Genomic DNA, 17,112 nt, shown 5'->3' on the forward strand with positions numbered 1-17,112 from the left:
AAATAACTTATTATATACATCAAACTTACAGTATACCTCAATGGATAAAAACAAAAATGTCTTGAAAAAACTGTAAGTATTCCAGTACTTAAGCAAAAATAATATTTGAAGGAACCTTATTATGTGTTCCAATAGAAGTAACGCTTATTTACTCACCTATTTTAAATGTGTCTTGAAACGATGTAACGTCAGCGGCATCTTCTACAAGGGACACTTTACTGTCATGTAATTTAGGTTTAATTTCGTTATACGGCATAAGGTGTTCTTCTAAGGTTTTGTCAGTAATTTCTAATTCATTTGATAAATTTAAGACAGGTTTTAATTTCTGTTTGACTGGTTCTGTGATTTGTAGGTCAGATTCGTTTTGTAAAGTAACGTTTTCTGTGACAATTAGAGTAGACATGTTATTTGTTTTAACTGTCGAATTATGTGTCTGAGCTAAAGGTATAGACAAATCAGCAACGAGAGACTCGGATATATTTTCAGTACATTGTAAATGTGTCATGTGTGTAAGGGAAATCGAAGCATTTTCTAAGCGTGACGTTTTATCAAAATTTGTTTCTACTTCATTTTCATGTATTAAAAATTCTGTTTGGTTCAAAGGTTCGTATTGAATGGGTTCGGATTTTAGACATTTTTCTTCCACCATCAGCTTCTTGGTAATATTTTCGATATTTTCTTCGGCAATAACTATAGTTTGCTCAACAGGTCTGATTGTTAAAAGTTCTTCAGTAAGTTTTATTGTTTTTACTTCATCATTTGAAATATCTGTAACTGGTTCTTCACAAATCTTTTCAGACACAGTTAAACTTAAGTGAGAGTTTAAATCAACCGAAGCTTTTTTCAAGTTGGGTTGTATAGCATTAGTGAGATCATTAATATTTTCTAAAGGCTCTTGTTTAATAACATCTACGCCTTGAAAATTAATAGCAGTTTCGTCTGCTTTCTGGGCTTTAATAGATTCTGGTTTATTAAAATCCTTCGGCTTTTCTTCAGTTACTATTTCAGTCTGTTCAAAACTGTTTAATTCCAATATCTGTTTTTCAGCCATCTTAGGTACATTTTTCGGAATAACTAAATTTTCAGAAAGTTCATGGGCAATACTTTCTTGCGTGACATAGTTTTTATGAACCTCCAATTCATAATCGACGCAGGTCTCTACGATACTGTTTTCTTTTAATAATTGTTTTGTACTTTCTAGTATCTGTGGGACTGAAGTTATCATTTCTTTCATAGCCGCTTGTGTTAGTAAAGCTTTCTCATCTTTTGGTTCATATTTACCAAGGGGGCCTGATTGTTCTTGGATCATTACTTCAGTATTTTCTGCAACTTTAAAAGTAGATATGTCTTCCTTTGCATTTAATGTTTGAGGCTCACTCAACTGTGTTACTAATCCTATACTTTCATATGTTTGTTGTTCTTCTCTGTTTAAACTTTCTTCTAAAATCTGTGACTTTACAGCAGTCTCACCCACAGGTTTATAAAAATCATTAATTTTTGTTTCATCTTCAATAGCTATAATTTCACTTGTTGTAATATGATGGGTTGTTTGAATACTTGATTGCTGCTCTTTACTCATTGAAATTTCTTGTGATTTAAGAACATCTTCCTTTTCTTTTGTCAATGTGTCTATTATGGTGACGTGATGCTGGGTCTCCAACAGTAAAGACAATTTTTCTGTTTTTGGCTTACTTTTCTGTGGCATGTTTAACTCGGAATCAGATGGTATTATTTCATGCACTTCGATAGAGGGTTTCGTTTCAATAGATGACACAACTTGTTTAGGATGTCCTTTTCCTTCAACGTGTAATGTTTCTTCTTTATCTATTGATTCAATTTCAACAACAGTAACATACGAAGCAGATTGTTCAATATAAGGGGTAATTTTTTCTGTTTTATCTAAATTGGTGGTCGATAAAATAGTTTCAACTTCGAATGGTATTATTTCAGTGGTATCAATATGACCACCCATCTCAAGACTGGCTTGTGGTTTTTCTTCTTTGATGTTTTTATTTACTAATAATTCTTCAGATCTTTCTTCAGCTTTAATTTCGCTAACATTAAGAGCTTTCACAGGCTCTAGGCTAAAATCTTTAATACTTGTGAATTTATGTGTTAATGTTTTAATGGGTTCTTCGAGTTCAGAAGTCTGACAAACTTCTACATTTATATGACGATGTGAATTAAAATTAATATCGTTAATAGTTGTCATTGGTATATCACTTAATTTTAATTTACTTTCCTTTTCTGCCAAAATTTCCTCAGAAATATCTATATGTTTTGATGGTGTAAGATGATATTCTGCTTTTTGTGGTTTAGTTTCAACCGACGAAGGTAACATACCTTCTTGTTCATTGACTGTCGTCTCAGTTGATTCAATAGAAGGAATTACTGATATATTTGGTGTAGGGTGCAACGTGTGTGTTTTCGCTTTAGATGATTCTTTCAAATAAATTTCAGTCTCAGCAGGGAATATTTCTGTAACATCAACTGACTTCTGTTCTTCAATATTTGTATTTAATATTTGCATATCAAGTTTTTTATCGCTTTCGATGAACTCTATTTTGTTTGACAAAATTACTTCAGTATTTATAATCCCACTATGTTGCATAAATTCAACTGAAGCATCTTGAATCGGTGAAGCAAATAGCTTATCGAAGGTTGCTTCTTTTTCCTGAACATCTATAGCACTTTCAATTAAAGCCTGTGATTCTACGAGATTAGAAGAGGCTGTCGATTTCCTAGGCTTTTCTTCAAATATAAATGTTTCTCTTTCAGCTGGTATAGTTTCTGTTTGTTGTAAGTTCAAATGTTCTAATGTTTTAACTTCCGGTTTTACCTCTTTTATAGTATCAGTAATGTCTGTTGTTGTTTGAATTATTAGTGCTTCTTCCACACTAGCAGTTTTACCATAAATGTCGTCAATTTTAATCAGGGCTGTTTTACTTGGAGTTTCAAAGTTATCAGTTTTTTTAATGTTATCGCATTGTGCTAAAGTTTCTATTGTTTCCACACCACGTTGCTCACATAAATTTACAATGACGTTTTGTTTTTCGGGCGTAATTTGACTTAATAGGGTCTTCTCTTTTTCTGCCGTAACTTTTTCTTCGTGCTCCGGAACTGTCAGTGCCGAAACAGATACAGAAGCTTTCATTTTATTTGAACTCTCTTGCTTCTTTAAAATACTTTCTGAAGAATGTACTAAAATTTCTTGTTGCACTAAAGCTTCGGCGGTTATTGCAGATGGAATAATTGATACACCAACTACTGACTGTGGTTTAAACGTTGTCGGTAAAGCCTCTGATTGAACTTGGTTTATTATAACCGCTTGATTGGAATCAATATTTGTGAAAGCTTCAACTGTTTTTGGTTTATCATACGAAAGAATACCTTCCTTTTCAATATATTCTGCGGTTGATACAGATATTTCTTTATGAGCAATATTTTCTATGTTGGCGCTAGAATATTTTGGGACAACATTTCTTTCGGTAAAACCTACAGTTAAATTTTCAAATAACTCTGAAGATATCGCAACTGGCCTGCTAACGATACCGGTGGTAGCTGTACTTGGTAACTCAAAAGATTCAGCGTTTTCATAAAGTTCCTCTTTCTCATTGGGTGTTACTTCAGTAACTTTAAGGCTCTCCTCCACTGAAATTAATTTAGGTTTAACAAATTTCGAATCAGGTGTGACGATCATTTCTAAAGAAGCTTGACTATCTAGGATTTTATTTTCAGATATGTTTAACGGATTAAATAGATTATGCACTAATTCAGCTTCCTCACGTGGTAATTTAAAATTATCTAATTGGTTCAAGGAATCCTTTAAATTAACCTCAGATGTTATAGGTACTTTATGTTCAATATCAATGTTAATTTTGGCAATCTTATCTGTAAATATGTTTTGAACAACAAGTTCTTCTTCGTTACAATTAGATGTTGTCTCAACGACGTTGATACTTTCATTTGGCATAAAGGAAGCTACTGGTTGAGTTTCATTAATTGGATTATCATCTAACTTTTGCAATTGCTCTTGAACTGTAGTTTGGAGGACTGTCAGTTCTTTATGTAGATCTCTTTGTTCATGCGCACTATGAAGGTTGCTTACAAATGGTTGTAAATAATCCAATTGATCTGTGGTATTTACTTCTAAAGTAAGCGGTGTTCTGAGTTGATGGGTAGATATTGGTTTAGTGCTTAAAAGTTCTGGAGTTTTATAGGTTTCCAGTTTATTTTCAGAATCTGTTAATCTTGTTTCTAAAACAGAAATTGGTATATTAGGGATTAAAGATATTGAAACATTTTCAGGGAGTTTAGAGGTGTAAGACTGCAAAGTTTCTTGATCATGCACAAATGGTGATATGATAATTTTAGCATTCTCGGTAACAACAGCTTCTGTAGCTACTTTATCATTTGCTACATCTGGATTTTCCAATTCACTCATTGATGACATTCCTATTGTTTCTGATATGATAATAGATTCTGTTGCTCTATAATCAACATTGGCTGTTGCTGTTTGTTTGTCGTCTTTATGTAAAAATTCTTTTTCGCTTTCATGAATTTGAACTTCATCGACAGTGTTTTTATCTAGTGCTGATATGATCACACGTGCTTGATTGCCTACGATAACTTCATCCGTTTGAAAAATATTTTCAGAATCATTAATGTTGGTTTCGGTGTTAAACTTGTGTTGATGCTCATTAAAGGCTATTTCAGCTTTTTTAGAAGAGAAAACGTCTGCATTAAAATCTGATTCTTTTATATTTGGAGTAGTCATATAATTAGTCAAACTTGAATGCAATACTAAATCGCTTGCTACTATAGCTCGTACCGGAGAGTCATTAAGTTCTAATGTACCTTCTTTTTCATGAATATCTTTCATAGAAACGACAATACTATCTTCAGAGGTAATATCTAAATTCACTTCTTGTAAAAGAGGTGCTTTAGGAACATTTAAAGATCCCTCTTTTTCTTGGACATCATGAATTTGAGTAATAATCTGATTTGACACTAAAATATTCTTTTTTGCCATTTCCGTGGGTACTATTAATTCCGGATAATATTTACCAGACCTATCTTCAATAAAAACTTCCCCAACTTCAACAGATTCCAGTAAATTGAAGTTAAGTTTAGAAGTAACAGCTTTATCATTATTTTGACAGAACAATTCTTGTTCTTTAGATTCTTCATTAATTTCGGTAACGTTAAGCTCAGTCAGAGGTGATACGGATGGTATAGCGAACGATTTTTTTACTGTGGAGTCTTTTAATGGAGCTTCTTTCAATGAAACGGTATCATGTGTGACGTGTAAAGCGTCCTGTAAAATTATCGTCGACTTTGCGTTCTGCTTTTGTATTTCCTCTTTATCAATGTCAACGGCTGAGATATTTGTAAATGTCTCTTCTGTCACTACAGTTTCTGCGGGAACTATAGCGGTATGAGCGGATTTATCGTATTTTATATCACTTTCTCGATACTCATCTACGGAGCTAATAACTTCTATCTGGGTTACCTCTAAGGGTTCTAACTCACTAAAAGTTTCTTCCACGTTTTTCAAAACATGTTTTTGATTGACTTGTAACGTTTCCTCTTTATAATGAGCATTTTGAATATTACTTACAACTGGATAATTAGCATCAAGTCTAACGTTCGCCACAATATTTCGTGTTTGTTGTTCAGATTTTATATGTGCTACTTCACTCGCAGGTATTATCTCAATTTTACTATCAGAAATATCTGTCGGAACAGCAGAAGAATAAACAAAGCTTTCATCATCTAAATTTTCTGTCTCGTCTACTTCTAAATGCTCCACTTTTTGCTGTGGCTGCAAGTTCTTCATTTCTCTTGTCAACATTTCCATATTTTCAACTACTTCTTCCGAACCTACTCTTTGTTTTTTGTGTTTTTTGCGTTTCGTTCTGACATCTGTGAATACACAGTACCGTAAATATTGTTTAAAGTGACACAGGCATCAGTGTATTAAATTCATTATGTACAACAGCGTAAAGCTTTTGTTAATAAGTTATTTTTGAGTATCTTGCTCCTTGTTAATAACGTGTTTTACAGGTTTTGAATTTATATGGCGCTTAGTGAATGTGTAAATGATTATACAATAAATATATACTTACATTACTACTTATTAACATTCTATTAGACTGATGTTAAAGTATCCAACAAAAGCGTTATATAATACATCCAATATGTAAATATAGTAAATAATAGAAGCTGATGTCAAAGGTTTACAATTTTACTAATAATATCACACGTACGGGTATTATATTGCCCCACACTAAATACTACTTATTTTCTAATACAATATTTTTAATTTACTAACTTAAATAATACAAGCACAGATTTATGTTCCTCCAAAATCACACAATTGTCTTACCGACTATGTGAACCGAACGAAATACTTTTAAAGAGTATTTCTATACATGAGACGTTAATGTGATTCATTTGAAACAATCTTATCGTGAGCTACGGATAATACACCTTAACAAGCAATATAAATAATAACGCTACATTGCTTTTGCATCGCAAAACTGTAGAAGGTAATTGTTGTTGTTACGAAAATTAAAATAAATCAATGAAGGGTATCATATGTAAAACGAAAAAAAAATAAAGTCGCTGTTTTAATACCTGTAAGTAAAAGCGTTCGAATACAAAAGCATAAGCATAAATAAGTTTAATACCAATTTCTAAATACATTGAAGCACATTGTCTCTGAATAATCCTATAAACTTACCTTCTCTATTACTTTCGTCAGAAGTGTGGGTTAAATCTGCAACAATATTTATTGTTCGTTCATCAACATGAATTTATTAAGTTTTACCACATATAATATGATGTTTTTTTTTTTATTTTACCTTTCATCACTTTAATTGTTGACGTTTGGGCGAGTTCTTCAGTAGATGATTGTTCGATCATCTGAAATGTCACATTATTTTTAGAAAGCTTGTATATGTGACGCTATTTACTGATTTCTGTACATTTCAATAAGCGTTTTCATTTAATAAAATGAGAAAAACACAGAAACAGTAGTATAGTAGTATATATTTTTATCCAAAAGATATAAAAATAAAGAAATTTTTATTATAATAAATGAAGTTGTCTTTTCCAAATAACAAAATTGCGGTGTAATAAATTTCCATAGTTTGAGAGGTGTTGCTAAACATTCAGTTAGAGGAACGGAATAAGAAGTTAGAGAGTGTAGAGTAAAACATGTGATGGCAGTACTTAATTAACGTAAAAATGGACTTTTGACAGTTACCTCACGAGCTTCCTTCTGTTCCCAGGCACGTGGCTTAAAGTCTTCGGGATACAGATGAGTTATGACCTCTTCAACAGCAGCATGTTTCAATTCAACCATTTTCATGAAGGCTCGGAACCCTACTTTGGCAGCAATGACGTCTTCATTTTGAGTCGTTTCTTCTGTGAGCACTTCAGTTATAAGGGCACCATGACCTTGGCGTTCTACCAAATTCACTAAAGCCGATTGTGATTGTGGCACTCGAAGTGCTGGGAAGTATTTTGAATCATACAAACATTCTATCTCTTCCGTAGTTATACCTCTTCTTAGCATATATCCAATTTTAGCTAGTTCTCTCAAGGGTGACTCGCCAGGGCCGAACTCTTTGGCATTCATCACTTCTAGCAACTCATTGATTTCAGATGACACTTTCAATTCTTCTTCGACCGTGTTTAATACTGCCTTGTATGTTTCATATGACTTTTCTAACGTTTGTACTGTTTCTTCATTTTGTTGTTGAGAAGTGATCAAATATTCATGTGGCAAAATTACTGGTTTTAATATTTCCGTTACATTATTTTCAAGTTTACTTTTCTCTTCGACCTTTTTAAGTACAGCAATATCAGTAGTTTCTATAGAATCAGCCTCTCTGAATGTAACCTGGGCCGCTTCTTCCGCCGTTCGCTCTGTCTCGAGAGGCTTTGTGAACTCAGTTGCACTCACAGATGACACTGTTTCTTCCGTTACTTTTTTTGTAGTTTCCGTTTTAATGGTTTTCCTTTTCTTAGTCGATATCTTTTGAATACTATCTTTCTTTTCAAACACTTGTAAGTTGGCTTTAGTTATTGCCATACCAATGTCACTTACAGCTTTGCATTTGTATGTTCCTTCTAAACTTTTCTTAGCTTTTCTTATTCTACAAATTGTTCGATTGTCTTTATTTTCTATAATGTAATTGCTATCGGAGTTTATAACTGTGTCATCTTTATACCAAACAATATCTGAAACAATATTTTCTGGTTTAAGTCGAAGAATGTTGAAACAGACTAGATAACAAACATTGGTGACAATCTCAGGTATCAACAAATTTTTGTATGACAAATAAGTCGAATATAAAATATGTTCCGTCGTGTATATATGCACTCCCATTGAAAAAAAAAAAGAAAATTGCTATTTTTACTTGCTAAACATTAAAATTTTAAACATAACGTAATATGCGTTACTAAAAGGCAGGGCGCCCAAATTAAATGATATTTACAAAACACTACGATATCTTGCAAACTTTGCAGTGATTTGAAAAGTTTATTATCAATTATACCAATTTTTCATTGCATGATTGACGCTACTATATCGTCCTAGATCAACCGTGATATAAATAGATATAAATGTCATTAACCATACTCGTAGAAATGTTTTTTTTTTTGTGGAATAATTGGCGGTACTATTATTATATTGCGTTTTATTAACACGATCCTGCAACCTCCGATCCGTGCCGAACAAGGCTATGGCAGTGCCTTCGGTGATTATGCATGCCCCTCTGATTTGATAGACATAACATAACAATAACAAAGGAACATAACATACCATATGCTTTAAGTTCCATGGGAACAACAGTTAGGAAAAAAACGAAAGGAAAGAAACGAAGGAGCAATCTCTATGTGACAGGAATGCTTTGACCAAACAGAAATTAACAGAGAGCCTGAGGCTACTTTTAAATCGTGCCTTGAACGCTCCAAAAACCTTAAGTCAACAGTGATTGCTACAATTGTTTGTCCTTGCTGCAGGAACATCAATAGTCATCATCATACTCATAAGTGCAAGAGTCAGGTGTTTATTTTGGTTTACCTGGTGTTGGGTTTCCTCTGTAAATTGCCTCAAACGTTACGGACTCCTCTTCGGTAACTCGTTCCTCCAATATTTGCTGGATAAAAGTTGGCACCGATTGACTCGCTGCAATGACAACGATTATCGCTCAATCGATCAAATGATCGTTCAGAAAAAAAATGCATATTTAATTTAAAAATAAACACAAATCTCTTACTTTAAAAATTTTACATTACAAATTTATGACTTCCACTAAAAAATGTTAGGTTAGCCTATCGTTGCGAAACTCAGCCCCGCAAATACATATTTGTTAGATAAACAAAATAATTATTAAAATAAATAACTGACTATTTGCGATTATACAATACTGGAGCAACTTTCTTAAGTTGCACGTTTACTTCACAAGCCACACAAATCGGCAAATGCATCTATTATAAAAAAATATGTTTTATTTACCTTTAAGAGCTGCCTGTAATTCCTCCATATGTGTTACCCATTCTGGTTTTCTGTAATCTCTGGTTCCGACGACACCTTAAAAAACATATTCATAGTATTACCAAAAACAAATGGTACGGTATGTATTGCGTTTTGTATTTCTTTAATGTAATATTTCATTTGAACCAATAGGGTCGAAATAACAATACTTGTATTTAATGTAACTTTACTAATTAGTATTTAATTTTTAAAGGCACAAGCGATACTGTGAATAATTTTAACATTAGGGCTATGTAAAAAGAGTTGTCGTTCAATTGAAGTAGAAAGTGTCGTTAAAACGTTAAGAGTAAATCTTGAATAGTTTTACTTAAGAACAGGTACAAGAGGAAGCAATGGGAGGCGGATCAGGATCAAGGACAGTTTTATTTGGCCTTCGATAAATTTGTCAGCGGTTCCTGGAAGTTGTCATCGTTGAGGTGTCTCTGAAAATATCAAAACTGAAAACATAGCAAGCAAATTTAATAAGAAAAGTGATAAAAGCTGCACACGATTAGTTGCATAAGATTTTTTAGATCATTGAACGATAAGAAAATATAGCTAACGATGTCTTGGCTTACTCTCAACGGACAGCGCTGCAATAGTAGACGTAACTCCCAACGCGTTGCAAGCCTCGAACGTTATTTCACCGGTGTCGTCTTGGTACACTTCAGGGATAATCAGAATCGAAGTACCGTCGTCTAACTCTTCTATTTGATATTCCTGAGATTGCTCTATTTGCACGCCCTGTTTCAACCATCTTGTTTCAGGTTTAGGAATACCAATCGCTTTAGCTTCCAATCTGTCGTTATATGAACCAACATGTTATTATTTATAAATAAACCAGTACATATATTATTACTCAAATAAATAGGATTTCCTATCAATATGCAAACCTCGTCAATTCCCCTTCTGTAGTCGATACGACCGTAGGCAAAGCTTTAATAATCTTTGGAGCGAATTCTTCGATGTCACTTGTTTTCTGAAATAATTCAACGATCGATTTACCTAAAGTTAAGTTTAACCAAAAATAAATAAACGAGTTAGAACATATCGTGATTCCGTTTTATACGTTGCTTTGTGGCTTGCATGTATCGCGCCCGGCGCCACGTACTTGTACCGTGTCATGTGCGTGGCGCGTCGTCGTCGACATTAGCAACATTAACAACAAACGAAGAGTCGACAGATTACCATCAACGTATTCTAATTTGAATTACACCATCAAATGTTTCACTTACTTCGTCACTTAAAATCTCTTCCTCAGACACACTAGGCACGTATTCGTATGCTGAAAATAAAATTATTTTTGAATGATATAAGAATCAGCTGTTTCATTTGCATCATTAATATCCTAACAATCTCAACAAACAAGTAGAGTGCGGTTGGAGTGCAAATCAAGCTTGTGCTTCGTCGACCATTATATTACTTTTTTTTTAGAAATCTTTTAGAGATAAGTATTTAAATATATGTTTTTTTCTATTTCAATATGACATAATAATTGCAATTCTTAATTAGAAGCTCGATAAGACATTCAAATTGCAACATGTCAGTATGGCTTATATTTTAATATTAGCGTTAATAATTGCAAATCTAACATTTATCGTGCTTATTACATACGAGTAGTTATTAGAGTAACGCATGCACTCAGCTGAAGAACTGTATCGCTACCTTCCACCGTTACAAAACATTCGCAGCTGCTAGACCCAAGCTCATTTGTAGCTACGCATCTGTAATTGCCCGACATTTCTGGGAAAGCTTCTTTAATGCGTAGTTCACATAATCCCGATTCTTGACGACCGAAAGTTACATCTCTAGCCCATTCGATTTTTCTTTCATTATGATACCAATCAATTGTAGGACACGGTTCTCCAGTAACATAGCTGTTTAAAAGAATTGTATCTCCGTCCATCACTGTTGCCGATTTTAACGGTACGATAAATTCTGGCGGTTTGCCTAGCGATTGCTCAGTACAATCCCGTCTCAGCAAAGAAGCCGAACATGAAACAGAACCACCAAAATTTTCAGCTCTACATGTTATTATTCCAAAAAGATCTTGTGTCATATGTTCGATGCATAAACAGGAAATATTGTTGTTGTTTGTTATATATATAGAATGAATTTTATTTTCTTTCGTGTAACTAACAACATCCTTATTACCAATAAACCATTGAAATGACGCACATGGAGTCGATCGTACCACTGTTTCAAGCAAAACAACGGCACCTACATCAACTCGCTTTGGTTGCAAACACTTAATAAAAGTGGGAGCTTGTATATTTTCCTCGTCTTTTGCCTTTGCTAATTTAACAGTGCTTGCGGATTTCGAAACATTAGTGTCCTTCTCAATGACTACTTCATATTTGCCTACTTTCTTTTTATCTGCATTCATAATTTTTAATGTGGATTTTCCATTTTCAATACGTATATAGCAGTCGTCGCTTTGATCAAGTATTTTATTATTACAGAACCAAGTGACACGGTTATTTTCTTCCGGTTGAAATGTAACTTCAAGTTCAAAGTCATCATTTTCGTTAAGAGTCATGGCTTTGATTGGTTGAATAATTATAGGTCCAACTTCTGCAAAATATTTCTTTGTTAATGCATATGCTGCTTCGGTTAGTTTTAGAACGTACCAGTTTGTGATTGTAAAGGTTATTTTTACGAGAACAATACTACAGTTAACTTACCGTACGTGAATACATTAGACACAAAATCAATTTAAGTATGTACAATTGCAAATATATTTATTTACATGAACATATATTTAAAAGCTAGGTTAAATAAACATAATAAGAGATGATAAACATGAATAATATAATTAACTTTTAAGTAATATTTGGCCATGCATCTGTTAAACAGTATTATAAACGACTCAATAAGTACATTAAAACTACCACACCTTTACTTTTTACTTCGTTTGTTTCTGTAACAAATTCTTCAATTACTGTTTTTTCTTGACGTTTATTTTTATCTTCGCTTATAGTTTTTTCTTTTAACTTTGGTTTGTCCTTAAGAATCTTCTGTTTTGGCACTAGCTTGAGCGCTATTTCTTCAACATGAGGTTCTTCTTTAGGTCCCTCGTCTTCTTTTGGTCTTTCTTTTACAGCAGGTTTAAGTTGAACAGCCTGCGGTTCTTCTTCGGGTTCCTTTGATTTCGGAACAGGTTTCAGTACTACTTCTTCAACAGGCTGTACTTCCTCGGGTGCTTTTGTTTTCGGCACGGGTTTAAGTACTACTTCTTCAACAGGTTTTTCTTCTTTGGGACGCTGTTTGCCTGTTGGCCATTTTACTTCTTTAGGTCCCTCGTCTTCTTTTGGTTTTTCTTTAACAGTAGGTTTAAGTTGAACAGCCTGCGGGAGTTCTTCTTCGGGTGCCTTTGTTTTCGGCACAGGTTTAAGTACTACTTCTTCAACAGGTTTTTCTTCTTTGGGTCGCTGTTTGCCTGTTGGCCATTTTACTTCTTTAGGTCCCTCGTCTTCTTTTGGTTTTTCTTTAACAGTAGGTTTAAGTTGAACAGCCTGCGGGAGTTCTTCTTCGGGTGCCTTTGTTTTCGGCACAGGTTTAAGTACTACTTCTTCAACAGGTTTTTCCTCTTTGGGACGCTGTTTGCCTGTTGGCCATTTTACTTCTTTAGGTTCCTCGTCTTCTTTTGGTTTTTCTTTAACAGTAGGTTTAAGTTGAACAGCCTGCGGGAATTCTTCTTCGGGTGCCTTTGTTTTCGGCACAGGTTTAAGTACTACTTCTTCAACAGGTTTTTCTTCTTTGGGTCGCTGTTTGCCTGTTGGCCATTTTACTTCTTTAGGTCCCTCGTCCTCTTTTGGTCTTTCTTTAACAGTAGGCTTTAGTTGAACAGCCTGCGGGAGTTCTTCTTCAGGTGCCTTTGTTTTCGGCACAGGTTTTAGTACTACTTCTTCAACAGGCTGTACTTCTTCAGGTGCCTTTGCTTTTGGCACAGGTTTAAGTACTACTTCCTCAAGAGGTTGTTCTTCTTTGGGTCGCTGTTTGCCAGTTCGCCATTTTACTTCCTTAGGTCCCTCGTCTTCTTTTGGTCTTTCTTTAACAATAGGTTTAAGTTGAACAGCCTGCGGTAGTTCTTGTTCGGGTGCCTTTGCTTTCGGCACAGGTTTCAATACTACTTCCTCAACAGGTTGTTCTTCTTTGGGACGCTGTTTGCCTGTTGGCCATTTTACTTCTTTAGGTCCCTCGTCTTCTTTTGGTCTTTCTTTAAGAGTAGGTTTAAGTTGAACAGGCTGTGGGAGTTCTTCTTCGGGTGCCTTTGTTTTCGGCACAGGTTTAAGTACTACTTCTTCAACAGGTTTTTCTTCTTTGGGTCGCTGTTTGCCTGTTGGCCATTTTACTTCTTTAGGTCCCTCGTCCTCTTTTGGTCTTTCTTTAACAGTAGGCTTTAGTTGAACAGCCTGCGGGAGTTCTTCTTCAGGTGCCTTTGTTTTCGGCACAGGTTTTAGTACTACTTCTTCAACAGGCTGTACTTCTTCAGGTGCCTTTGCTTTTGGCACAGGTTTAAGTACTACTTCCTCAAGAGGTTGTTCTTCTTTGGGTCGCTGTTTGCCAGTTCGCCATTTTACTTCCTTAGGTCCCTCGTCTTCTTTTGGTCTTTCTTTAACAAAAGGTTTAAGTTGAACAGCCTGCGGTAGTTCTTGTTCGGGTGCCTTTGCTTTCGGCACAGGTTTCAATACTACTTCCTCAACAGGTTGTTCTTCTTTGGGACGCTGTTTGCCTGTTGGCCATTTTACTTCTTTAGGTCCCTCGTCTTCTTTTGGTCTTTCTTTAAGAGTAGGTTTAAGTTGAACAGGCTGTGGGAGTTCTTCTTCGGGTGCCTTTGTTTTCGGCACAGGTTTAAGTACTACTTCTTCAACAGGTTTTTCTTCTTTGGGACGCTGTTTGCCTGTTGGCCATTTTACTTCTTTAGGTCCCTCGTCTTCTTTTGGTTTTTCTTTAATAATAGGTTTAAGTTGAACAGCCTGCGGAAGTTCTTCTTCGGGTGCCTTTGTTTTCGGCACAGGTTTCAGTACTACTTCATCAACAGGTTGTTCTTCTTTGGGTCGCTGTTTGCCAGTTCGCCATTTTACTTCTTTAGGTGCCTCGTCTTCTTTTGGTCTTTCTTTAACAGTAGGTTTAAGTTGAACAGGCTGTGGGAGTTCTTCTTCTTGTGCCTTAGTTTTCGGCACAGGTTTAAGTACTACTTCTTCAACAGGCTGTACTTCTTCGGGTGCCTTTGTTTTCGGCACAGGTTTCAGTACTACTTCTTCAACAGGCTGTACTTCTTCGGGTGCCTTTGTTTTCGGCACAGGTTTAAGTACTACTTCTTCAACAGGTTGTTCTTCTTTGGGTCGCTGTTTGCCAGTTCGCCATTTTACTTCTTTAGGTCCCTCGTCTTCTTTTGGTCTTTCTTTAACAGTAGGTTTAAGTTGAACAGGCTGTGGGAGTTCTTCTTCTTGTGCCATAGTTTTCGGCACAGGTTTCAGTACTACTTCTTCAACAGGCTGTACTTCTTCGGGTGCCTTTGTTTTCGGCACAGGCTTAAGTACTACTTCTTGAACAGGTTGTTCTTCTTTGGGTCGCTGTTTGCCAGTTCGCCATTTTACTTCTTTAGGTCCCTCATCTTCTTTTGGTCTTTCTTTAACAGTAGGTTTAAGGTGAACAGCCTGTGGAAGTTCTTCATCAGGTGCCTTTGTTTTCGGCACAGGTTTCAGAACTATTTCTTCAACAGGTTGTTCTTCTTTGGGTCGCTGTTTGCCAGTTCGCCATTTTACTTCTTTAGGTCCCTCGTCTTCTTTTGGTCTTTCTTTAACAGTAGGTTTAAGTTGAACAGCCTGCGGTAGTTCTTGTTCGGGTGCCTTTGTTTTCGGCACAGGTTTAAGTACTACTTCCTCAAGAGGTTGTTCTTCTTTGGGTCGCTGTTTGCCAGTTCGCCATTTTACTTCCTTAGGTCCCTCTTCTTCTTTTGGTCTTTCTTTAACAGTAGGTTTAAGTTGAACAGCCTGCGGTAGTTCTTGTTCGGGTGCCTTTGTTTTCGGCACAGGTTTCAGTACTACTTCTTCAACAGGCTGTACTTCTTCGGGTGCCTTTGTTTTTGGCACAGGTTTCAGTACTACTTCCTCAACATGTTGTTCTTCTTTGGGCCGCTGTTTGCCCGTTCGCCATTTTATTTCTTTAGGTTGTTCAACATCTTGAGATTTTTCTTCAGTACCGGATTTCAGATGTACTATTTGTGGCTGCTCTTTATCTTCAGATAGCTTTGATTTTGGTCCAGGTTTGAGCATCACACTTTCAACAGGTTTTTCATCAGCAATTACTTCCGATTGAGTTTCGGTTTTATCAGTAAAATTTTTCTTTTTACGACGCCATATTGGTATTTCAGAAGTTTTTTCTGATTGTATTTTATCTGAATCCGTAACCTTTAGTATTACCGTATCTTCAACGGCTGTGAGTGACTCTTCTACAAGTAATGTTTCAGATTTCTGAAGAGAACTTTTTCTTACTTGTTTCAAGCTAACATCTTCTATTTTATCTTTTTTGATGGCCACTTTTTCTATCTTTGTAGGACGCAATTTAATTGCTTCTTGGGTCCATGGTACTTGTTCTTTTGTAACATTCTCGGTAGATTTTATATCCTTCTTTTTTATATCAATTGCATCGTCTGTAATAGGCTCAATTTTCGTTATTTTCCTATCTGTTTCTAATTGCTCACTTTCTACAGATAGTATATTTTTATCGTGAGATGTAACTTTTTTAATTGTTGAAGAGTCTTCAGCCCGTGTTTTACGCCAGTGTTTTGTCTGTAAGCCATCTTCTGCCTTTGTTTCGACCGAATGATCTCGAGGCTTTTTTCTCCATGGAACTTGACGTGTTTGTACATCAACTATTTTTTGTACTTTTAAAATATTCGTTTCTTCTGTTGATTGATGTACAACTCTGCTTGTTAAATCTTGAGAATCTATCGTTTTTTCGATTGAATTCTCCGTCTTCTGATCATAAATCTTCCGAGTTTCATCTTTTCTTGATTCTGTAATAATTAAACATATTTTATTATTTACTCCATTTTCACAAGATACATTATTGATAAAGATCAATAATATATATATATATATATATCAATAATATATATATATATATATATATTTATAATAATATATATATTTTTGGCTTCGTAAATTATTTTTTCAAAACTAGCTTTTGCCCTGTAATGGCAATAACATAGTATTAAAGGAAAACTTCACAGAAATGTACATACAAAATACTGAACAGTTTTAGCTCAATCAGATGGATGGTCTAAAAACAAAGAAATAATAAATGCACTATAATTTAGCTCTTTGTCTACAATAACTGATGAGTACTGCATACCTCTAAAACCAGTTTACTAATAAATAATTTCAAAAGTAAGTAATATCATGTAATATCATGCATGTAAAAGCATCCTCATCTGGTATTATATATTGTATAAAAGTTAAGATTATCATCAATTTTAATGTCAATATGACAAGGGGTTAAATATGTGTACCTAAATGCAAAAGAATGTCTAAAACACAGGTTTCAACGATGAACAT

The 17,112-nt window shown here is 34.9% G+C and overlaps 1 protein-coding gene across 1 annotated transcript in view; it reads right to left on the minus strand.

Annotated features, from left to right (window-relative positions):
* LOC124543378 (titin-like) overlaps window positions 1–17,112 on the minus strand; it is a 55,530-nt gene extending 38,418 nt beyond the window's left edge. The window contains exons 1-12 of the mRNA XM_047121582.1: window positions 17,067–17,112; window positions 12,444–16,571; window positions 11,213–12,121; window positions 10,783–10,832; window positions 10,441–10,526; window positions 10,126–10,346; window positions 9,530–9,604; window positions 9,095–9,199; window positions 7,271–8,250; window positions 6,867–6,927; window positions 6,746–6,781; window positions 157–5,925 (exon numbers count right to left, since the gene is read on the minus strand). Of these exons, the coding sequence (XP_046977538.1) occupies window positions 157–5,925; window positions 6,746–6,781; window positions 6,867–6,927; window positions 7,271–8,250; window positions 9,095–9,199; window positions 9,530–9,604; window positions 10,126–10,346; window positions 10,441–10,526; window positions 10,783–10,832; window positions 11,213–12,121; window positions 12,444–16,571; window positions 17,067–17,112 (12,466 nt within the window). The remainder of the gene's footprint in view (window positions 1–156; window positions 5,926–6,745; window positions 6,782–6,866; window positions 6,928–7,270; window positions 8,251–9,094; window positions 9,200–9,529; window positions 9,605–10,125; window positions 10,347–10,440; window positions 10,527–10,782; window positions 10,833–11,212; window positions 12,122–12,443; window positions 16,572–17,066) is intronic.

Source organism: Vanessa cardui, chromosome Z (assembly GCF_905220365.1).
Source record: "Vanessa cardui chromosome Z, ilVanCard2.1, whole genome shotgun sequence".
Lineage (NCBI taxonomy): Eukaryota > Metazoa > Arthropoda > Insecta > Lepidoptera > Nymphalidae > Vanessa > Vanessa cardui.